Source organism: Protopterus annectens, chromosome 1.part2, assembly GCF_019279795.1.
Source record: "Protopterus annectens isolate FY-2018-M chromosome 1.part2, PAN1.0, whole genome shotgun sequence".
NCBI lineage: Eukaryota > Metazoa > Chordata > Ceratodontiformes > Protopteridae > Protopterus > Protopterus annectens.
The window spans coordinates 224,122,059-224,148,778 of NC_056727.1; the positions used below are offsets into that span (position 1 = coordinate 224,122,059).

The 26,720-nt window shown below is 38.1% G+C and overlaps 1 protein-coding gene across 1 annotated transcript in view; it reads right to left on the reverse strand.

Moving 5' to 3' along the window:
* SERTAD2 (SERTA domain containing 2) overlaps positions 1-25,771 on the reverse strand; it is a 482,135-nt gene extending 456,364 nt beyond the window's left edge. Inside the window, exon 1 of the mRNA XM_044055677.1 lies at positions 25,628-25,771. Coding sequence (XP_043911612.1) covers positions 25,628-25,668 — 41 coding nt within the window. The 5' untranslated portion in view covers positions 25,669-25,771. The remainder of the gene's footprint in view (positions 1-25,627) is intronic.
* Between the last annotated feature and the right edge of the window lie 949 nt (positions 25,772-26,720).

Below are 26,720 nucleotides of genomic sequence, written 5' to 3' on the forward strand. Positions count from 1 at the left end.
CAAAAGATAGAAAGCAAGTATGGTATATTTAAATTAGCAAATTAAAGGTTTGCCATTTTGCTGGAATATCTTCTAAAAATGCTATAATATTGTGTTGAATGTTAAAAAGGATAGAACCTTGTAAAACACAGACTACTGTTTTTCCACAAAGCAATAACTGGGATATACCTGAAAGTCACCTTCATAAAAACTTGAGAATGGTCAAACAATACAGCACAACTAGTTTTATTTATTTATTTAACATTTGTTTACCGGGAAGGTCTGACTGGGACAGAGCCCATTTTCAATGGAGGCTTGGGGAGAAATGCTCCACATGCATGTCTTTGGAATGCAGAAAGAAACCAGAGCACCCAGAGGAAACCCATGCAAATGCAGGGAGGATATGCAGACTCTGCACAGAAGGCAAACCAGCTGAGAATCAAACTGGAAAACCTCTTGCTGTGAGGTGACAACACTAACTGCTGCACCACTGTGCTGCAGAGTCTGAATAAATCAAAGAATTTAAACAATTATATCAATACTACGGGACATTTTACAACACATGTTGCAATTATCATGCAAATCGTACATGAAGCATTAAGATGCTTAATCAAACAAAATCAAGGCAGAATGACAAAAACTTTCCTTAACAATTATCATACAATTCAGGAGAATGAACTTAAGTCAATTTAAGATGGTGAAAAAAAGAATAGAAAAATAGGGCCAAGAAAAAAAGAATCTTTGGATGTGTGTAATAGAAGAGGATGAGGAGGGGAAATGCCTAATAACTCATTTAACCTGGCATCAGTGGAATTTCATACCCCTTGACATCTGTAGAGTTCCTGCCTGGACAGCTTTTACCTGAGCTAAGTTAGTGAAAATGCAGATTTCGAAACCTGCTTGTAAACAGATGTACATATTTCAGAACTGCAAAAAGTTACAAATAAAGTAAAAATACAAAGGTTGTTCAGCACACACTCCTCTTAACCATGGATATATTAATTTGTCAGCCAGCTATAAAGTTAATTTTTGTAGTGAGAAATAAATTATACTAAAAGCACATTTTATTAATGTGATTATACCAACATCTATTAATATTTTTCTAAAAATATTAGACGGAACCATCAGAGAGATGGTCTGTTGTTCCACATGTGTAGCATGTGTGTGGGTCTGTGAGTAGCTGTACATGCAGCCTTATAGTGAGTATGCGTGTGTGTGTGTGTGTGTGTGTGTGTGTGTGTGTGTGTGTGTGTGTGTGTGTGTGTGTGTGTGAGTGTGTGAGTGTGTGTGTGTGTGTTTGGTGGACGAGCACTGCATGACATGACTTGTGGCTGGTATGAATGCAGGCAATGTACAGGTACTGGATGATTGTATGTTTGTGTCTGTGGTTGTGTATGCACCTTTGTGTCTCTTTGTTTGTGGTCCTGAATATCATTGGGTCTGTGCAGGAAGCATGCCAGGGTGTGGTGTGTGCTACTGGCCAGGGGACCTGGGTAGAGCACAGAAATGAAGCATAGCATGGTTCTGTCCAGCTTAGACTTCCCTGTCTGATGCTTGCTGGGGTGGGTAGAGTATAAAGGGTGTCTGTGTGTTGGGGTAGATTGCATGCCTGTATGTGACCTGATAGGATCTGTGCTGCAGCTGGGCACTGAACTTATTAATGCAATTCCCACTTAATGAGATGTCCTGGTGGTGGAAACGCGCATGACTATGAATCCCTAAACAGTGGAGCAGCATATGTTGCTCTGCTACACCACTGCCTGTGGACCCCATGTTATGTTTCTAAATTAAAAAAAAAATAATCCCATTAAGAGACGGATGTTTGCAAGACCCATTTATGTGAAGCATATCAGTTAAAGCCACACTGGTACGACAGATTCAATGGCAGCAGTTTACAAACACACATACTCACATACTCTAAAGATGAATACATATGTGTTTCTGAATTAAAATTAAAAAAGATATCACCCCACTAGACAAAATCCTTGACATCACTTTAGAAAAGAACATGCACACTATTTCAGAAGCATAACTGTATTTAAATTAACTATTAAAGCAACAGAAATGCTGTTAATAGATCAGCCTGACTAGGAGGACAAAATCTGTGGCAGCAGTTCGGAAAAGAACATAATGCTGACAGATGAGCTGTGGGAACTTGACTGAATAGGTAGCACTGAGAATATGTATTTCCTTTTACCAGCAGATAATTTTAAGAACAGCGAATACTCATTACAGCATTTCAGCTTCAACTTCCTTTAAATGTATTCTTATTTCATAAGCACTATGCAAGTTTAAAGTGAAACACAGCAACGCTGTGTGATAATACATATATAAAAAGAATTATAAATTGTGAAAGAATAAAAGACTAATATTGTTTTCTGTCACCAGCACTACAGGGGCTGAAGTGGCACATGGAGACTAATCTAGCAATGTTTGCATTGTAATCATGATTAAGGTAAGTGTAAGAATGGTGTTGTAGAAGTGAAGGAGTAAACACCTGCACCAAGGCTTCCATTAACTCTAAACCTACTTTTCTGTTGTAATTATCTGGGACGTTCTTTAGACATCTGGCTTTAGCCTTTTCATTCACTGTTTCACAACTAAACAATATGTCTTCCCCGATACTCATGTCCAATTAACTTCTGCCCTTTGGAAAAACTGAAATCTTCTTCCCCAGAATTATCACCGCCACCTTCTTATTCCCCCCTTCCCTCAAACAGCACTATTCCCCTAGCCCTTCCAACCCCCTCTGAGCTAGGTGTTAATGAACTCTGGCTAACCACTACCAGTGTTTCCTCCTCCTGGCAGTGGGCGCAGCTGATCATAGCAGATCATCTCTAACCTACGACCCCCTGTTTCCTTTCCTGCCAAGAACCCCCAACTTCCTCCTATCACATTATTGTCCTTACATGTCCTCCATATCACCCCTCTTCCTAATCCTTTACAACCAATAAAAAACATCAGTATCCTAAAATTTCTCCCTAGCCCGGACTGTCTGCCTAACACAACAGCAAATACTACTGTTGCTTACACGTCTGTTTATTGCAGCTGCTCATTTTCCTTTGTTGTACATCGCCATGCCATCCATCTTATCATAATCTCTCATAACTACCTTCAACCCATCCTACCATATAACATAACCCCAGCTAAATATGTTTCTCCCTTCCTCCATGTCATTGTTATCAACATCCTTCCAACTACTTGAAGTCTTTCTCCCACCAGTAAATATTGTAGAATTCTAGCAGCATTTACTTGTTAATAACTGTCACCCTTGCAACCTTATAAGAAAACCCCACCCAGTGTTCTTGCAGTAGATGTACCTGTGCTCAGGTTAACTATGACTGTTACATCTTCTAGTCTCCATTCCTCAAGGGACAGGACCTTTCAATCTACCTTCTCCCCACAATACCTCCTCCCCAATCCTTTGGTATACTTTATTTAACCACAAACTTTCACTGCTCCCTCATGTGTGGATACTTTAGTTGCTGTGCTATTGGAACTGAGAGTGGCAAGAACTTTTAAGTGCATCTACTTAAAGGTGTGTATCTTATGGTCTCCATGATTGATTACTTAGTATGGTTCTCATGTCCATAGGATCACAGGATCATATAATGTTACTAGGCTATTGGCCCCAGGGCCCTTACAAGCCTAGCCAATTTTAACCCATGTACCCAAGGGTGTATGGTTCAAGCAGACACTAAAATCAGCACCTAATTCCCCCTGTCTAATAGGGGCACAGGTGGAGCCCCCCCTCAGAGCAAATTAACAGTTACCAATCCAGTCATCTGAATTGTGCTTAAATAGGGCCAATGACGAGCTTTGTTTAACATGAATAGGAAGTTTGCTCCAAAGGTGGGGCAACCTCTGTGAGACAAATCTGTCTCTCCAGCAAGTTCTGTTGATATCACATACCAGATTAGGGTCCTTTTACAGAGTGACCCATGTGCCATTTGTCTTGTGAATGTGCAGCATTTCCAGTAAAGCTGGGTCACAAATTGCTCTATATGCAAGGCACAGTTCACCTGTAAGCAGTCTGTATGATACAGAGTAAAGTGACAATGATTTCAGTCTCTCCACATAAGATAGATCTTGAAGACCCTGAATTTTCTTTATAAGGAACCTTTGTGGTCTCTCCAATTGCTGCAGGTGTTTGGAAAGGAACATACCAAAGAGAGTGTTGTACTCTATTATTGGCCTGATGAGGAAAGAGTACAGGAGGGTTATAACCTCTTTTTTTCTGGAGGCAATGCCCTTCCTTATGAGAAGCGCAATATAAAATACCCTTCTTACCACTGTGGAGACATGGTGATCAAAGTTAAAGTTGCTGTCAACCTGTGTTCCAGCTCTCTCACCACTGACTGTGTGCTTAGGGTATTGCTATTGATGTGTTAGTTTGTAGGAACATCACCCTTGCTGAAGGGGATGATAATGCACTTTTTTGCATTAAGCTTAAGACCATGACTTTGGCACCAGTCATTGGTCTGCGTAAGACCTTCTTGCAGGATGTCCCTGTGTTTGCAGACACAGTATCCACCACTTCTAAATGTCCTTATCAAATATAACTATTCCTTATCAAAGCTGTCATGTTTAACATTTGAACCCACATGTTTATATCTTGCTCTTTTTTTCTGTGATCTACCACCCAAACACCTTGCACATGTACCCTCACAGATGTAAAGGACTGCACACTTACCTACCCCCCTCCCCCCCCAAAAAAAACAATCCAAAATGTAAAAACACAAACGTGGAACCAGAACAAAAACCTTCTGAAGACTGCTGGATAAAAATGAAAATCCTTTAATGGATGAATGACCATGATACAAAACCACTGTAAAAATCACTGTTGAGAGCTTTCGTACACCCTCTTTGGTGAACTTCTTCAGAACAATTTAAAAACAATCTATATGCACTTAAATACCTACACAACATAAATGTCAATTAAACAATTACACAATCATTTAAAATTTAAAGGAGCATACTCTCACATTATATTACATAGTGTTTCATCTTTAACAAAGGTGCAATAGAGCAACTATCATTTAAACCAGGATATACTGTTGCTCTCAATAATCTGATTTGCCATCTAGTTTCCTTGATATTTAAATTATCATTTGTTACTTTACCCTGCATATGTTTCTGTATAGAGTCAAGTACAAAAAATTTAAACCCATGGGTGTTATTTTTTTGAATGTGTCTATATAATGCATTTGTGGATGCCTCCACCCTAATGTCTCTCATGTGATCATAAATCCAATCCCTAAGCCTTCTAGAGGTCTTCCTGAAATAAAAGCCTGGGCATTGTTGACATAATGCTACATATACCACATTCATTGAATTACAATTGTAATGGGATCTAGTAGTATACGTATAATTCTGAATCGTTACATGGTCATTCACTAATATGCGTGTACATAACTTATATGCCCCAAATTTGAATGTACCTGTCCTTTTGATTTTGTTCACCTGAGTAGTATTAGTAGCTTTCTCCAATATTTGCTTAAAGGTAGTATCTTTTTTGTATATCACCTTAGGTATTGTTCCTATTTTTTCCATCATATTTGGTTCAGATAAAATCAACCACCAATTTTTAAAAATAACATTAGTTATATATCTGGCATCCAAACTATAAGTGGTAATAATTGCTCTATTATATCCCTCTTGATTATGTTCTTTTGTGGCTTTTACTATCTCCTTATGTATAAGGATAGGTTGGATTAACCCTGTGTGCCTTTTTTCTTTTGACCTCACCTAAAATATCATAAACAAAACTTTCCGGATAGCCTTTCTTTAAAAACATATTCACTACTTTCCCACACTCATTCAAAAAATTATTTTCATTAGATATCATCCGGGTCAGTCTGATGAACTGGCCCTTGACAACAGCTTTTTTCTGATGTGTAGGATGATTACTGGTATAATGTAAATATGTATTAGAAAACTTAGGTTTTCTATGTATGTTTGACTCATATCGGCCGTCTAGATAATTTTTGCTTACCTCTACATCCAGAAACACAATTTTGTGCTGATCAATATTATGAGAAAATTGTAAAAAGGAAACTGTATCATTCACATAATTCAAGAACTGCTTTAGCTCATCCATAGTACTATTCCACACAAGGAACAAATTGTCCAAAAATCTTGCATACATACTACATTTGGCATAATATGGACTTGTTTTAATGTAAATTTCTTCCCATTCAGCCATAATGTAGTTGGCGAACATGGGGGCACATGATGCCCCCATGGCAACCCCAGTATCTTGTCTGAAATACTGTCCGTCAAAATATAAAAAATGATTCTTGAGGACAATTTCCATAAGTGCACACATGGTAGTCACATTACACTTGTGTACAGATCTAATTCTATATAGTTGCTCTTCAAACCATTCTATACCAACTTCATGTGGAATAACGGGAAATAAATCATGCACATCTAATGTGATTAAGACTGCCTCCTTATTGAACTCGAGACCCCCCCTCACAAAAAAAGTCGCTTCCCCTAGTTAACATTACCTTCAAATCAACATTTTATCTGAAACTATTACCTATCATACCTGCATTTACTTTTAGTTCTTGCAGGATCATGTCCCTAACTTAGTGGACAGAGTTGGAAACTAATACTAGGGTGGAGATGAAATGCAGTGACAGCTTAATATGGCAATACTATGAAAATCAAGTTATTGTTTTAATGAGCTATAACTTATTGCAGTGAAACTCCAACTGTTTACATTTTAGCTATGAAGTGCCTATATCATAGTTCTGGAACTGGGTATCATGTAATAATCTTACCGTTTTTGTATGTGACATTTTTTGTCTGTAATTGCCCAACATGCACTAAAGCAATGCAATATTCAGTTAAAGGTGCCCTTCTGTGAATCTTCTTGAGTGGCTGCTTGAGCAACAAACCTGGGATCTGGTAACCGGAATTCCCTGTTATACTTGTATGGTTATGCACGGTGTCTATGACACTTTGTTACTGTTTTGGTTTTGGGCTTTGAACTGTTAGCAAAAGGAAGGATAAATGCAGTTGAATTGTCGGTAAGTGTGAGGGGGATGAGTGTGACACTTAACATTAGCTACCACAGTCTTCCACAGTGTTTGATGAGGCTCAGTGCTCCTCGCTACACAGGGGTTATACATGAAGCTTATAACACTGACAGAAAAGCAGTTCTCTAAACATTAGTGAGGCATAAAGGCAAGTCAGGTCATAACATGAATATAATATGGAATTTTCTGAAACAGAAATGATTCTGGGCAGCATATTAATTCATCTAAAATACTTCACTGTTACTGAAGACAAGTTGAACCTAAGGTTAATAAGAGCTGGACTTAAAAAAAACAAAATTCCCAGTTTTGTTCAAAACCAGTTTTGAACTGGTGGGTTTATGTCCAGCAGTAAGAGAAGATGGCAGAGATTTTTAACATTATTGGCTTTTAGTTAATTAACCCCATTAAAAAGAGTTGAGCAGGTAGTTGGGAATATAGGTGTGTGTAGATTAATATAATGATGCTTAGTGTCATTTATTTTTACCAGAAGTACATACTGCATAAATGCAGCAGTTAGATCATACAGCTGGATTTTACATTTTAACACTGAGAAAGACTTTCAGACACTACACTCCTGACCCATTCTCCCAAGGTGTTATCTGCTTAAATTGATGGTACCTTAAGAGGATAGAAATGATCTCTTATAAGAAGAACAGGGAAATTAACTGTGCCCTAGCTAAATTTCCAACAATCTGTACTGAGATCTTCCATCCAGATTCATAAACATTAGAGCAGCAGGGTAACTTGCTCTGCATCAAACAGGTCAAGTTGCTCTTTCCTGCTTTGTAGAGATTAAGAGTTATGCACACCTATGCTAGAACAATATGCCAATAAGTGGGAATCTGTATGACTGTGAATTGCTCAAATGGAGCAGTTCTGCGCTACTCAGATTAATGCCTACCAACCTGTACTACAAAACAACACAGCATATGCTCCACCTTCCACCACTGAAGATGCACCCTTAGACACACCCACACCTACACACACACACACACACACACACACACACACACGCGCACACACACACACACACACACACACACACACACACACACACACTTGCACGCACACAAACACACAGGTGTGCGCACGCACACACACACGCGCGCGCACACACACGCGCACACCCACACACACATACGTGCACACACACCCACACACACACACACACACACATGCGTGCGCGTGCACACACATGCGCGCACACACACATGCACATGGCATACACACGCACATACATGCACACACACATGCGCACACACACATGCAGACACATGCATGCACGCACACATGCACACACACGTGCACACACATGCAGGCGTGCACACACACGCATGAGCGTGCGCAAACACACATGCACGCGCACACATACGTGCACACACACACACAAACACACATGCACACGCACACACCCACACACATATGTGCACACACACACACACATGCACACATGCACACACACACACACACACACACACACACACACACACACACACACACACACACACACACACTATATATAGCTGCCATTATTATCATTAACATTATTATCTTTAGGCACTGCTTGATTTTCCAGACCAAAGGACTCTATTATCCTAAGTGGTTCAATGTACAGAATTTTACATTTGTTAAGACTGAATTTCAGTCTCAAATCAGTGGCCCCAGGCCCGAAATTGATATCTCACAAATACTTATTAAGAATACCTGAACATGTAATCACTGCTCCTAGCATACAGCTACCTGCATAGTCAGATATTAATACTGTGTCACATACCAAATGTGACAAAAACACAAAATTAAATTATATGGAGCCCATTACAGAGCCCTGAAACATGGCTGCTACTACTGGTACCCAACATGATGAATGTCCCAATGTGACTACTTATTTCTTTTCATTTACTTATTTTCCTGTCATTAAAATTTTGGTAAGTGGCAGTATTGGGTGCAGCTATCTTGCAAAAAAGTCCATCCCATGATTCTTTCTATATTTTAAAATATTGTTAATATATAATTATGTTACTGCAATTTCAATTATGCCATTGACTTATTACATAGGATATGTTGTATGCAGTTATATCTTATGTATCATAAGGATGCAACACTAGAAAAAGCAAAATTGAAAATGACTTTTTGTTACATGTATTATACAACAGTCTTGTGGGTGTTTGAATTGACTGTTGTAAACATTTAAGCATAAATTATTATTTAAAGACCAAAGTTTATTTTTTCCTCCACCCCACCATTTCCTTTTTGTTATTTTTTGTATCATAGGTTCATAGGTTCATAGGTTAGTACTAAGCTAACTGCCCTTGCGAGCCATTTTAAGCCTAGCCAGTTATCCCTTGTGAGACTCAAACCCTGCACTTTGTGTTTGTAAGGCAAACACCTTAACCATTAGGCCACCCTCCCTCCCTCATGATCACTTTTTACATTAGGGTGCCCTATTTTCATCCGTTGATTTTAAGTGGTCATCATTTATAGACTGGTAGTTTCACCTGTATATTCAAGAGATTGCTTAAGCTTCACTCTTTTGGAAAGTTATAAAATGTAATACTTTTAAATATCATATACAAATACTGTAACAAACACTTTTAAACTGTACAGGTTTTCAGACTTAATTGTTTTTTTCTACATAGATAAAGCAGCTTTCTTATCACTTCTTTTGTTAGCATTGTTTCTTTGTTCTTCATTGTAAGAACAGAAGACAAGGGAGGGTAAGGTAGGAAAAATGAGATGGGATGGAATTAAAGTCTGGCATTGTACAATAATAGTATGGTTCACTCAGATATCACATCAGGAATTTGATAAACAGGCATCAATGATATACATAACGGTAGCTACACATTAACCAAAATAACATCCTCATGTTCAGTGGATTACCAGGCAACTAATAAAACATCCCGGTTAGCCATTGACTCATCAATAGCATCCAGGTAAAGTCTTAGCTTAGGCTGCAACGATGTGGATATAGACACCTTTCATTCTAAGAATAACCAGTTGTTTAAACATGAAGATCTCTCTGCAAAAGAATCCTCCACATCTGAATTCCATGATGCTCAAATCTTCTTCAAAAATGTTATAATACAATTTTTGGTAACTGTAATAAATATACACAGCAAAGATACTTAAGAGAAAGGGACCTAGTCAATGCAATATCCCACCCAGAATCATCAAAGTAGTAGTCAGCATAGGTCCTGGGCCCCAAGGGGACCTTGTCAATTCAATAACAACACCCAGAATCAACAAAGTAGTAGTCAGCATAGGTCCTGGGCCCCAAAAGGACCTTGTCAATTCAATAACAACACCCAGAATCAACAAAGTAGTAGTCGGCATAGGTCCTGGGCCCCATAGAGACCTTGTCAATTCAATGACACACACAAAATCTTCAAAGTAGTTGTTAGCATGCATCCTGGGCCTCAAAGGGACCTGGTCAATGCTATGGCACATCCAGGATTGTCAAAGTAGTAGTCAGCATAGGTCCTAGGCTCCAAAGAGACCTTGTCAATTCAATGGCACACACATAATCTTCAAAGCTGTAGTTAGCATACATCCTGGGCCTCAGAGGGACCTGGCCAATGCAATGGCACATCCAAAATCATCAAAGTAGTAGTCAGCATAGGTCCTGGGCCCCAAAGGGACTTTGTCAATTCAATGACACACCCAGAATATTCAAAGCAGTAGTCAGCATAGGTCCTGGACCTCAAAGGGACCTTGTCAATTCAATGACATACACAGAATCATCAAGGTAGTACTAAGCATAGGTCCTGGGCCCCAAAGCAACCTTTTCAATACAATGGTACACCCAAAACCATCAAAGTAGTTCATAGATTCATAGGTTCATAGGTTAGTACTAGGTTAGCTGCCCGCGAGCCATTGTAAGCCTAGCCAATTATCCCTTGTGAGACTCAAACCCTGTACCTTGTGTTTGTAAGACAAACACCTTAACCATTAGGCCACCTTCCCAATCCCAGTAGTCAGCAAGGTCCTAGGCCTCAAAGGGGCCTTGTCAATGCAATGGCACACCCAAATCATCAAAGTAGTAGTCAGCATAGGTCCTGGGCCCCATACAGCTTGACAGATTGCCTAAAACATTCCAGAGAATTCTAGCCATAGAACAATCAGGGAACGTATGCTACCCACAGCTGACATCTGGGTCAAGACATTCCCAGCATAATATGAAAAGGGTTGGAGACATTGCATTATTCACCTCTTGGCTAGAGAAGTGAAACAAACGCCATGAAAATAAATGCATGTTGTACTGGGAGCTAAAGACTGCAGGGTCTTCCTTCTGTTCAACTGAGAAATTCTAAACTGAGTCACAATTCATCAATTTTTCAACTTTTAGCTGTGCAACTCAAAAAAAAAAAACAATAAAAATGCAAGAGCAGGCTTTACTTGCAGTTGGGGGTAAGCTGAAATATACCCAGTCACCCACCACCTTCCTAACTTACATTTACCAACTCCATGGCTGAGGAAGAAATACTGCTACTGCTAGTACTAGTAGTGCTAGCAATACTACTACTACTACTAGTACTACTACTGCTACTAGTACTACTACTACTGGTAGTACTGCTACTGCTATTAGTACTACTGCTACTAGATCTGCTGCTTCTGCTAGTTGTACTACTACTGCTACTACTACTACTGCTACTAGTACTACTACTACTGCTAGCACTGCTACTGCTATTAGTACTACTGCTACTAGTACTACTGCTACTAGTACTACTACTACTACTAGTACTGCTACTACTATTAGTACTACTGCTACTAATACTACTACTACTACTGCTACTAGTACTACTACTACTAGTACTACTACTACTACTGCTAGTACTGCTACTACTATTAGTACTACTGCTACTAGTACTACTACTACTGCTACTAGTACTAGTACTACTACTGCTACTACTATTAGTACTACTGCTACTAGTACTACTACTACTGCTACTACTGTTAGTACTGCTACTACTACTACTACTGCTACTAGTACTACTACTACTGCTAGTACTGCTACTACTATTAGTACTACTGCTACTAGTACTACTACTACTGCTACTAGTACTACTACTACTGCTACTACTATTAGTACTACTGCTACTAGTACTACTACTACTACTACTGTGGGGAAAAGTGGAAGAAAATACTGGAGTGCGCAGCTGGTTTATACAGTACAGTACAAGACAGACCTCTCAACTGTCCCTATTTTGGAGGAATGTTCTTGTTTTCAGTCCTGATTTATGATGTCCCTATTTTTGGACGCATGTCCCTATATTCTGGATTGATTTGCCCCCTCACATAATTTTCAGAATCTCCCTCATTATACGTGATTACTGAATCTGTCTAGTACATAGAACATGATACTACAAGATCCAACATATTAGCACCAACAATAATTTAATACAAATGGCATTACTTATTTAATTATGAATTTATTTATTTATATTGCTTTGTTTGGGTAGTACACTGATCTCAATAGGCCATTTGCAAGCACAGCTCTGGTGATCTTAAATCTTCATTTTTAGAAGCAACAATAAATGACCTTGTAAAGTATAATTTTGCAATACAGTTCATTAAAGTCTACGTATTTTATAGTGCTTCTTTAATAATGTGCTTATATTTTCCAACATTTTGTCATTCTCATTTTTAAACGTGTGCTTCTGAGTAGTATCCTACATTCCTACTGTAAGAGGGAAGAATTATGTACAATTTGGTATTCATGTTTTACGCTAATTACATGTCCACATATTTGGCAAGATTTTCACACCTTTCAAGGGCATCTGTCCCTGTTTTCAATGTCTGCAGGTTGAGAGGTGTGGACAAGACAGTGCAGTTTTGACAAGCTGCAATAAAATAAATCAACAAAAATGTTCTTGCATGAATATATATATATATATAGGCATAGTGCATGTTCATTTTAAAAGCGGAAAAGCTCCAACCAGCGATGAAGCTAACTAGTGTTCAAACTGGGGCAGCCAGGATCTGAGGACTTGGGTTCTGTCTCAGCATTTCGTAAAAAGGAGTCAGATAATGAGAAGGGTCACCCTGACTATCAAACACACCGTCTCCACAAATACCAGCTGTCTGAGGAAACTCCAGATATACACAAACACACCCTCTATACAAATACCAGCTGTCTGAGAAAACTCCAGATATACACAAACACACCCTCTCCACAAATACCAGCTGTCTGAGAAAACTCCAGATATACACAAACACACCCTCTCCACAAATATCAGCTGTCTGAGAAAACTCCAGATATACACAAACACACCCTCTCCACAAATACCAGCTGTCTGAGAAAACTCCAGATATACACAAACACACCCTCTCCACAAATACCAGCTGTCTGAGAAAACTCCAGATATACACAAACACACCATCTCCACAAATACCAGCTGTCTGAGAAAACTCCAGATATACACAAACACACCATCTCCACAAATACCAGCTGTCTGAGAAAACTCCAGATATACACAAACACACCCTCTCCACAAATACCAGCTGTCTGAGAAAACTCCAGATATACACAAACACACCCTCGCCACAAATACCAGCTGTCTGAGAAAACTCCAGATATACACAAACACACCCTCTCCACAAATACCAGCTGTCTGAGAAAACTCCAGATATACACAAACACACCCTGCCACAAATACCAGCTGTCTGAGAAAACTCCAGATATACACAAACACACCCTCTCCACAAATACCAGCTGTCTGAGAAAACTCCAGATATACACAAACACACCCTCTCCACAAATACCAGCTGTCTGAGAAAACTCCAGATATACATAAACACACCCTCTCCACAAATACCAGCTGTCTGAGAAAACTCCAGATATACACAAACACACCCTCTCCACAAATACCAGCTGTCTGAGAAAACTCCAGATATATACAAACACACCATCTCCACAAATACCAGCTGTCTGAGAAAACTCCAGATATACACAAACACACCCTCTCCACAAATACCAGCTGTCTGAAAAAACTCCAGATATACACAAACACACCCTCTCCACAAATACCAGCTGTCTGAGAAAACTCCAGATATACACAAACACACCCTCTCCACAAATACCAGCTGTCTGAGAAAACTCCAGATATACACAAACACATCATCTCCACAAATACCAGCTGTCTGAGAAAACTCCAGATATACACAAACACACTCTCTCCACAAATATCAGCTGTCTGAGAAAACTCCAGATATACACAAACACACCCTCTCCACAAATATCAGCTGTCTGAGAAAACTCCAGATATACACAAACACACCCTCTCCACAAATACCAGCTGTCTGAGAAAACTCCAGATATACACAAACACACCCTCTCCACAAATACCAGCTGTCTGAGAAAACTCCAGATATACACAAACACACCCTCTCCACAAATATCAGCTGTCTGAGAAAACTCCAGATATACACAAACACATCCTCTCCACAAATACCAGCTGTCTGAGAAAACTCCAGATATACACAAACACACCCTCTCCACAAATATCAGCTGTCTGAGAAAACTCCAGATATACACAAACACACCCTCTCCACAAATACCAGCTGTCTGAGAAAACTCCAGATATACACAAACACACCCTCTCCACAAATACCAGCTGTCTGAGAAAACTCCAGATATACACAAACACACCCTCTCCACAAATATCAGCTGTCTGAGAAAACTCCAGATATACACAAACACACCCTCTCCACAAATACCAGCTGTCTGAGAAAACTCCAGATATACACAAACACACCCTCTCCACAAATACCAGCTGTCTGAGAAAACTCCAGATATACACAAACACACCCTCTCCACAAATACCAGCTGTCTGAGAAAACTCCAGATATACACAAACACACCCTCTCCACAAATACCAGCTGTCTGAGAAAACTCCAGATATACACAAACACACCCTCTCCACAAATACCAGCTGTCTGAGAAAACTCAGATATACACAAACACACCCTCTCCACAAATACCAGCTGTCTGAGAAAACTCCAGATATACACAAACACACCCTCTCCACAAATACCAGCTGTCTGATAAAACTCCAGATATACACACTTCTGGAGCACCCATCCAAAATGTGGTTTATAATAACCAATCAGAAGAGATTAATCATCTCCTGGGTTTCTTGGGATGAGACGCTATCACTCCACACATCAATTAATACCTTTTACAGAGATCATTAGCCCACCACCACTAAAACTTGGTTGTATCATGCACCTCAAGATGATCCCTCGTACAAATGATATTTTTTAATGACTAGGCCACCTTCTCAGAGGACCATAGGATCATTGGATATTACTAGGCTATTGACACGGTGGTCATTTTAAGCCTAGCCGTTTCATCCATATGTAATACCATAGAAATGCTAGTCACAGGATCATAGGATATTACTGGACTGTTACCTGGACTTTTATATAACCTGGCAGCAGCCCTCTTTACTTCTTATCTGCCTACTAAAAGGCATCTCCTATCATATTTTCTTCTTTCCCTTTACTTTTATTTTCTCTTTCTGTTTTTTTTCACCCAAAGCTAAGCACCGTTTTTTTCATGCCCCAGCAATATTTTCTAAGTTTATTAACAAAGAAGTGAAACCAAGTAAAGTCCAGAGTTATATACCTCTGAGGTATCTATGCAGTTTCTTCCTGGACATATTGGTCACTGTTTGTTTTTATGTCTCATGTGTTCACTTTAATAATAAAATACAATTTAATCCTTCTATAGCATGGAATAAACTGCCACTAGAAATCGGGTCTCTTACACAAACTAATCAATTCAAAACTGCAACCAAAGAACACCTAAAAGCATGCTGGTCCTGCCCTTGTTATCATCCTCCATAAAGTACATTCAGTCCACTTGCTAAACTCTACCTAACTTTACACTATCAGCATGTCCTCTTTTACCTCCAATGACGAATTACAACCTCTGTATACTATACATCTACAGATCTCATTTCCTCTTCTGATCTCATTTAACTATTTGATACATCTACAGTTACCTATAATTATTGCTGCTTTTTATGAATTATTGCCTTATATTGTTTAATGCTTACATTTCAAACAATGAAGCTGCTGAACTAATAACCTCTGTATTTAACTAATATACTTTCATTGTAACTACTGTGAAATTCTAATGCTTTTAATGACCTGTATACTGTGGAGCTTTACTCCCCAGGCCTCCGCTGAAAAAGGGCTATTAAGCTCAGTCGGACCATCCCGGTCAACAAATGTAAAATAAATAAATAAATGTAAAATAAATATAATAAATAAATAAATAATAATAAACTAGGCTATTGACCAGGAGGTCATTTTAAGCTGAGCCGTTTCATCCCAATATAATACCATAGAAATGCTAGTCACAGAATCACAGGACAAGATAAAAAAAACATTTTTTCACAACAATCAAAATATTTTTTCATTATTTCCTAACTGACTGGTAATCGTGTTCCAGGGAACCACCAAATACAGACTCATATTCTCCAAGAGTCAGTTCTTCTCCACTGTCCACCTCTTATCCCAAATCAAAGCCACTTGTCATTGCTAAACCACAATGGAAGCACAGAAGTCACATTCTTAAATGTGCACAAGAAATTCAGAATATTAGGTAAAGGTTAAATTATGGGAATGAAATACCATTAAAACCATAAAATAATGTATGGTACATGGGTATTAACATAATTTTATTATATAAACACAGTGAAGTGGCTTGATGGAGAAAAAATAGAGGCAATAAAAGCCAAGAAGAAAAAACATTTGAAGTTAAAAAGCATTGAGAAGAATGTTTATGTTGATTTCTTTGCAAAAAAAAGAGCACTAAGGCTTTCATGTAGTACACAAAATTACAAGAAATAATGTTTATTTCATGTTTGCAATTGTGAGGAGACCATTCAGTGTGTCTTCTGTAAATGTAACTGAATATAAAAGTTTTAGGATTTGGTTATTTTAGATATTTTTTATATTTGTTAAAATAACAAAGGGATGATTATTTGTGGGAATACTTCTCAATCTCTAAGTGCAAGAAATCTGGACAAAACCAAAAATAATTGGGAGACAAAGGCCCCAAATCAGGGAAAATTGTTAAATATTGCTCAAACTTAGAAAGTTGCTACAATAACAGGTTTTGAAATAACATGTATTTTATGAAGGATATCAAGTCTGAAAATCAAATACGTGTCATTATTTAGTGACTTCAGTCCTCACTGATGCCCAGAAAATCTCAAATTTTTTGAGGAACAGAAAAAAATAAAGCAAAAATCTGGATGTTCTGTGAAAATGTGGGCATTTGAGAGGCATACTTGTGAATATTATAACAGATTTCCTGAAAATTAGATTGCAGAAATAGAGAGAAAATGTGCTGTCTACAGTACATCTGGAATCAGAGATGCGTGGACACTTGGTTCAATAAAAAATGCAGCAATAATAAAGAGATGGGAAAATAAAATTTTAGCTTTGGCAGAAGAGTTGGGGGATATGTACAAATATATCAGAAAAGGATACAAAAAGTGTAAACATTTCTACAGATATTGTAAATACAAACAATATGATTTATGTACTATTATTTTCTTTTTGTTATGTATTTTAATAAATATAAAATGTATATATTCTTCTCTCAATAAGTGAAACATGAAAGGAAAGCCCTGAGACTTATATTCAAAAACCAGCTGTTAGTTCAGTAGCAGTGACAACTGCACACAATGCAGGAGGTCCTGGTTTCAATTCCCAGACAAGGGTCAGTATTTCACTTTCATGTTTCTTTAAAAACAATACCATGTAGAGGTTCTATACTGAAAGGAAAATACCCAAAAGCTTTTGGCATTCTAGCATCAAGAAAAGTATACTGTTGTACCACTAACACTGGTGAATGAAAACCCCATGGGGAGCAGTATTTTTTTCCACCAGTATTGACTCGATCAAATTGAACTCCTAATCAGAAGTAGGTGAGAAGCTATATCAATGCAAAATATGCAACTCATTCAGCTCGGATGCATCTCTACAGCTCTTTACTCTCCTGAACTTAGAATGCTACCAACATCCCCAAATACCTGACAGAATCAGCTAGTCACTGGAACCCACAGTCCTTCCTAGCTGACACAAACGAACAAACTAGAAACAAATAACCTATATAACCTATATACTCCTGTAATTAATTCTGTAGTTGAAGATATTAGTAAACATATTTAAAATTATCAAAATTACAGTGACACCTCAGGGGAAAAGACACCTGCAGAGAGAGGGAACATGGATTATGGCCCAGTAGATCCAAGTATGGCCTAGGCACTGGAAACTCTGGCCGAAAAGAAAGAATGATGAGAATGAGGGGCTAAGCCCACTTGTCTCCTCATTCGGGGATGGGGTGAGGGGAGGTGTATATATCAAGACATAAAGTTTGTCAGTGCATTTCTGCTGGAGACTGAAGACCTGCAGGAATACATCTGACTTGCAAGGGAGACAGACTATTCAGTGGCTATATCACCTAACTAAACAAGTGATGTACCCTCATGATGTCCACTCTGCCTGTACCTCTTAGGCATCTGCAAACAAATACTCATGGGGTTAGGATTAAAGTTTAAAAAAAAAAAAGGTTAACTGGGCTGTCTGGGTAATGTGCTATTGTCATGGTGACATACACATGTTTAGCAGGGAACACGGGAACCAAGAAACTGCTAAATTTTCCTTTATGGTAATTGATGTTATAAAAGGTAACAAACTCGATAAAACAGGTTTGCACTCCATTCTAAATTCCAAAGAGAAAAAGCGGATTGTCAAATTAGGTGGATTATTCCCACCTGGTCTAAATGAACAATTCTAGGTTGAACCAATGAACTATCAGTTGTATGTATTTAAACAGCAACATCTGATTAATTGATTTTACACTGAGGAAGGCTGTGGTTCTTATTGCAGCCGAAACCGGTCTGGTTGTTTGTTGTTTTTATGTCTTTTACATTTATATAATAAATTTTCTTTCAGGCAACAGTTTGCTGGCTCACTTGATGTTTTTCTGAATCTTTGCTTTGAGCCGTGCAATTGCTCTTGCGCAGGAGGTTCATTTTAGATGTTACACTCGGTCTCACATCCTGCTGGGGGCCTGTGTACCTGATGCAGACTGCAGATTATCGCTGCAGTCATCTACTTTTTTGGATTATTGTTTGTTCGTTTGGTTCACCTTATTGGATCTATTTTTTGGAGCTAACCTGATTGTTGGACAAACCTTGGCATTTTTATGCTGTTTACCATTTTGGATTACACATATGTTCCTGTATTTTGCAGTTCAAAGGTACCAGTCGCTTGTTTGCGGTTTTCCAGAGTCATTGTATGCTGTTACATGGATACACAGTCCTACGGAGGCATCGTTCAATATCTACATTTAAATGAACAAGTTTACCATTAGCGTTTGGGTTCTTTTTCATCACCTAATGGTTTTGCAGCTATTTTTCAGTTGATTTGGTCACTATTGGCTGTTTTCTCATGGGCGCCTTCCATATATGAACATTTGTGTTCAAAACAAAATCAAGGTAATGTTTTTTCTTTATTCTTTTCTTACCACACCTTTTGGCCTTTTTTGGCCGTTCGTTGCATCTTTTTGCATTTTTTAATTTTTACTGTGTACAGGAATCTGTGTTTTTGAGGGGAACAGTTCATGTGGATTTACCACTGACGAATCCAGTTGGTTCAGGCGAACAAGTTTCTTATCAGCATTTGGGTTCCTGTTATCACCCATTATTTTTGGATTTATTTTCCAGTTGATCCGGTTTATATGGGTTGCTTTTCCATAGGCGCCATCCATATGTGAATATTTGTGACCAAAACAAAACCAAGGTACTATTTTTTCTTTTCCCTTTTCATACCTTCCAGGCCTCTTTCGGCCGGTTTTGCATTTTTTCAACTTTGGCTGTTTATAGGACACTGTGTTTTTGTGGGGAACAGTTCATGTGGATTTATCATCGACCACAAACCAGTAGGAGGCTTGCTTTTGCGGTCGTATGACTCATATATCTTATTTTGCCTACGCTATTAATCAACAAGATATTGTTTTCAATCTTTACCCTACATATTGACTAAGGGCTCTTCAGTGTGTATCATAAGTTGGAATTCAGGGACCAAAAACTGTCTATGTGGATTCATTACCAACTGCCAACCAATACTGGACTACTTGGCGACATCTCATGTGAGAAATATATTCGGGATTTAGCCTTGTACAGGTTCGGTTCTAGATAATTTCTGCCTGGATTTCTTTCCAATTAGACTTTTAACTTCTTTATATCAGTTGATTTATCATTGTCCATTATTTGCTTTGTTATTGGATTGTGCAGGACGGTGTAGGAATAATTATGATGCATTCAGTTTCTGGTTACTAATACATTGGTACTTTTTGGTACTATTATTCCAATGTGTTCCTAGCTATAGATTCTGAATTTGTTTATGGCATGTGGAGAGTTTTTTGCTTATATGGTTTATAAACAATAACTAATACCCAGCAATGTGAATTTAGCTATGAACAATTTTATTTATAAATACATTGGGTACTTTAACTAAACACATTTAATTATAGTATAAATCAGTCAGACTTACAATATTAACACTAAGCTGGATAGTTATCTATCTATGTAAAGTGTTTTACAGATTTAGTGGCTCAATAGATGGAGTTGGGTCTTACCAAAAATATATATATTTTTTCTAATCAAACTTTGGCCAATAAATACCAGGAGTTGAACCAGTAGGTTTATTTAAACGTCATCCAATTGTCATACATATGAAAACTGGATACCTTACATTCATGGAACAGTTATCAACATAGTGCAAATATTGGATCCCATACCAACAGCCATTAGGAACTTTATTGATTCCTATTATATATTCCTCTTACTCCTAGGTCCTCCATTTTTGTTTGTTGGAAATATCATAGTACATACATTATACTGGTTTCTTGACTGCATTGATATTCACAAGGATACTTGGATTTTTTTCATTGTGGCTATTTCTGCCACTGATTACACTTCTTTCCCATGGCTTATATCACTTGGGTTCTTCTTAAATTACATGTTCCAAGCTAGATTTTGGATATTATTTAGCAAATTTCATAATATCATATAGCTATTCCTTTTTTTGATTACCTGAAAGAGACGTAGCCTTCTGTACATTATACTATCAGTTGTTTATCAAAGGCTATCATTATCTCTTTATTTTGTGAACAGGTTCATGATGGTTCATTTTTTGACGTAGCATTTCCATTTTTGGGATTTTGGCTATTATTGTCTGTTTTTCTGAACCAACTATCATATACCATTGTTTTAGTTATCCCAAGTCTTCATCTGTAACTTTTTATTTTTATTTTCATTGACATTGAGATGGATCTCCTTAGTTTGGACTCTGGATTATCAGCAGACAGGGAAGACCTTGGGGCCTTTGGATTAGGTTCTTGTATACCCAATGTCAATACAGGTGAGGCCTTGGGCCCAGAGTCCACATGCGGAATAGCTTTTGATCAGTTACACAAACATCTCAGATCCATCAGATCCAATGTTTGGCATTCAAAATTGTTCAAGGCTTATATTGCCAAAAACATAACACCAAGAGGACTTAGAGTGAGAATACAACCACATGTGGGGGAAGCTGATGAGGAACTCAATAATCAATGGGCAGCTATTCAGCAACAGGCTACTATGTCCTTTGTTGAAGCACTAGCCAAGTTTCATGACCGAGTTATCGATCGTGAAATCAGTGCAGTCATGAAACTAGTTAATGATGTACAACCATTTGAAGGGCAAACATTCTTTAACAAACAGTTGACCAAAGTGGCTTCAGATTTAAATAATTTGGAGGAACAACTGAAAATGAGAAAAATCAAGAAATTTAAAAGAGACCAATTAGATTATCAAAGTACTAACCCTTTCAGCAACACCAATAAACATGTGAGATTCACACCACATCCAATACGAACTCACAAACGTAAAAGACCTAGATCCATACTTAGAAATCGTACACCAGATATTGGTTCATCTACTGATGACCTTTCTTCCTGTACTGACAGTGATTTCCAGGCTGCATCAGGTTCACCGTTCCCGAAAAGAACACCAGCATCTATCCCTTTAGGCCCAGATATCAACGAGGGGGGAGAAAACATAAGAAAAATAAACAGCATACAGAGCCTATTGAAATTAGCAATGCAAAAGTAAATGTGATTCCAAATGTGAATGTTTTAAACTTATCAGACTTTGTGTTGTCACCTATACATTTGTCTGTTCTTAATAAAGGTCTTACATTTATACCAGGTTTCATGGTATCTGAAGATGTATTAGCACAGGATGTCATGTCCTTTTGTAGACTGTTAAATCTGAAATTGCATTTTGGTGATACGGACAACAACTACAGTCAAGATAAATTTATTCATCACAAATCACGTTTTCTTCCTCCCATGCATCCCATTGTACATCAATTTCAGAATAGTATACTCAAAAATCTACACTTCTCTAGGTCTGTGATACGGTACAAATCGAACAACACCACATTGGCTGAGAAACAAGCAATCAAGGAATTACAGAACAATAGCAACATAGTGATCATTTCTGCTGATAAAGGTGGGGCTGTAGTCATCTTAAACTGGTCCGATTATGACAATGAGGCCAAAAGACAACTTTCTGATAACAGATATTATTCTGAAATGGCGATTGATCCCACATTCAGGTTCAAAAAACAGATTGATGATTTCCTGTTGTGTGCAAGGAACGAGGGCATTAATGACACTGTGCATCAGCTCATGATCCAGGACTCAGCCAACCAATATATTTACTTTTTACCCAAAATACATAAGGACCCGTTGAACCCACCAGGTAGACCCATTGTTTCACAGAAGGGTTACATCACTGAACCATTATCACTATATCTTACCAAACATCTCAAGCCTTTGCTATTCCTAGTACGATCACGGTTACAGGATACTACTAACTTTTTACAAATCATCTCAGATACTCAGTTGGAACCAGACTGGTTAATGTGCACACTTGATGTAAGTGCCCTCTACACTAACATCCCTCATCAAGGAGGTGTGGAGGCCCTGGCCTATTGGCTGGAGTTGGCCGGTTTATATCAGCCTGATTTCAACCAGTTCTTGGTTGGTCTTGCAGAACATGTTCTGACTAATAACGTCTTCTTCTATCAAGATATTTGCTATTGGCAAACAAAGGGTACAGCAATGGGAGCATTGTTTGCCCTAATCTATGCTGATTTGTTTATGGCGTTTGTTGAAAAGCATATTATTTACAATAGCCATAACAGCACTTTTCTTGAAAACATTGATATTTGGAGACACTACCTGGACGACTGCTGGATGGTATGGAAAGGAGAGATCCATCAATTATTTGATTTTGTTTTGTATCTTAATGACAACAAATGGGGCCTTCAGTTTACAATACACTATGACATCAACACCATTACATTTTTGGATGTATTGATCAATAGGCTACCAGATCATATATTAAGTACTGAGGTATTCAGAAAGTATCCTGAATACAACACCATCTTCCATGCCACCAGCTTTCACCCACCACACATTGCTAGGAACATTCCTCAATTCATCAGAATGATATCTGTTCTGATGAATCTTCTTTTCAGGAACAAAGAAAAGATCTTACACAGATTTAGATCCAGGGGTTACAAGATGGGGCATGTTCTGCAAGCCAATAATGTTGTCGATACACTCAAGAGGGATGATCTGTTATGTTACAAAGAACACAATACCATGGCATCACAACCTATCAGGTTTGTAACTACATTTGCTAGGAACTCAGACACTCTCATTCACAGTATACACAGACACTGGAACATTTTACAATGTGACCAAGAATTGGCAAACATTATACCAGATAGATGTCTCTTTTCATTTAGAAAAGACAAGAACTTAGGTGGCTGTTTCAATCATTATAAACATTCTCATGACAATAAGCAGTCTCAGCCACTACAGACTACCCTAACAGGGGAACATCTGACTGGTTGTTTCCCATGCGGTCATTGCACTAATTGTGACAAAGTAAGTAAATCCAAACAATTTACCAGTCGCAATTCCGCTACAGTTTATGATGTTAATTTCTTTGCTAACTGCAGTACTGACTGGTTGGTCTATTTGGCTAAGTGCACTTGTGGATCCTTCTACATTGGGCAAACTTCACGTCCCCTTAGACTCAGAATATCTGAACATGTAAGTAATATCAAAAACAAAAAGGTCAATAATGCTTTATACAAACATCATCTGGTGCACAAAACTGCTACATTTTCCTTTATGGTAATTGATGTTATAAAAGGTAACAAACTCAATAAAACAGGTTGGCACTCCATTCTAAATTCCAAAGAGAAACAGTGGATTGTCAAATTAGGTGGATTATTCCCACCTGGTCTAAATGAACAATTCTAGGTTGAACCAATGAACTATCAGTTGTATGTATTTAAACAGCAACATCTGATTAATTGATTTTACACTGAGGAAGGCTGTGGTTCTTATTCCAGCCAAAACCGGTCTGGTTGTTTGTTGTTTTTATGTCTTTTACATTTATATAATAAATTTTCTTTCAGGCAACAGTTTGCTGGCTCACTTGATGTTTTTCTGAATCTTTGCTTCGATCCGTGCAATTGCTCTCACGCAGGAGGTTCGTTTTTGATGTTACTACCAAGAAACTGGAGCAAAAAATGATAAGATTTAAATTGCCTGTATCTAAATGCACACAGTGGGCTAAAATAAGTCTGACCACAAGAAGATGATAGAAAGACCTGTAAGAGTTCACCTTGCAACGTTTTGGCCAAGGTCATGTATATTACCAGATCCAGGGGTTCATCGGCTGATTTAAATTACAAAGGTGAAAAGGTACTGCCATACTTAATGGCCATTGCAAGCTAAAAACTCAATCTTATTTCAGTACAAGCAATGGATAATAAGCATCCCGACTTGACTGCATCACACATGAGACTAGGTAGCCCAAATCTAGCCAAGGTCTTGAATAAGCAGTTCCAAGAAATTCTCTAAAACGCCTTTACAGTGTTAAAACTCAAGACTATGGTTTTCAGTTAACTGCCTGTAAGCAGCTGTATTGCCACAGCACCCTCCATATATTGTTGTTAATATGCCGAACAGGAATGAATCCCACCTGAGCTGGGTGAATCAATAGCACAATGACTCAACACAGTTTGTTAGGCCAGAGTAGCATACATTTTATATTTAAGATAGAAATGTACCTGCATTCTTTAGATGAGGGTTATATATGACCTTGTGCATTCTCTGTTGCTGAACTTTAACTGATAAAGTGTGACGTAAGAGTGAGTTTCCTTTTACCCATGATTGTCACTACTGTAATCAGTGATGCTACATGACAGTATCACTTAGCTAGTCATTTCAATGGTGCATTAAAGCTAAGGTCAGCCTTCTTCTTCAGTTCTTCATGACTGTTATATGCTGCACCACAAAAGTATGTCTTATAAGATATGTAAGCGGCAGAACAAAAATCATTTATGGATTTTTTTTGCAAATGAAAAAGTAGGAGAAATCATGGAAGTAATGAAAATCAGAGTTTAAACAACCTCATTCACCATGTGAGTACACCTGCATTTCTTACCTTGGAACTTCTGTTTCCTGGAGTTCTTCATGGCCTTCCATCTACTTTACTCCCTTACTTGCATTAAGATGTGTATGCAGTTCTTCAGATTATTTATCTAATGACAGACCCAGTGCTTAACAAAGAATTTCCAGTTTTTTCTTCAGTCTGCAAAACAAAATAAAGGGAGAGCTTTTTTCTTTTCATTTGTTAAAATATACTAACCTGTTATCTTATCAAGTATCAAATAAGAAACATTTTATGACTCGCATCAGAACTACAAACTACAGTGCTTAATTTGGAACATCCCTGCCTAATACACTGAAATCATTTTGTCTGGAATTACTCCTTCCTCTGAGTATTTGTGTGACTATACTCTGCAGTCTTACTTCACACAGCTAAAATAATAGGGCACTATAATAAACAGAATTCCCATGGTAACAGAAGTTAGTCTGTACTCTGATAGGCCTGTGTGTCACATCATTTGCTCTCCTAGAAGCAGAAATAAGACCAACATAACCCAGATAAAGACAGAGAAATGAATGTCCCTACATTACCTGTGTATTTCTTGTTCTGCTGGAAGACCCCATATGAACCCTGGCTGGCATCAACATAAAAAAGATTGTACTACAATTTTCAGAATATAGAACATTCTAAAATTTAGCACAGAGACAAGACCGGCCTCATTAGAACAGAAGTTTGTTAGAAAATCAGTCTGTTGTTAAGAACTCAAAGTATATCCCACATGTATGCCAGTTAAAACAAGCCAGGGTTGCACATTACTGTAACAGTACAGTGGAAGGCTATATCTTCATTACAAAAACACCATAGATCAAAACAGAAGTGTTGTGCATGGCAGTAAATTAAATAACATAGATAATGAAAACAGAGCAGACATTTTGTGTAAGGTTAAATTCAAGCTAGAATGGCATGGGAAAAGGTTCAGAGCAGAAGTCAAAAGTACACATTTAAAAGGTTATTAAAATGGCAACTCATACATACAAGCCCATGTATGTGTCAGCTTTTGCGTTCACTAGTAGCTTTAACTCTACAGGGAGTTTCTCTGCAAAGTACTGAAATAAACACATTGGTATGATATTCCTCAGACCAAAAG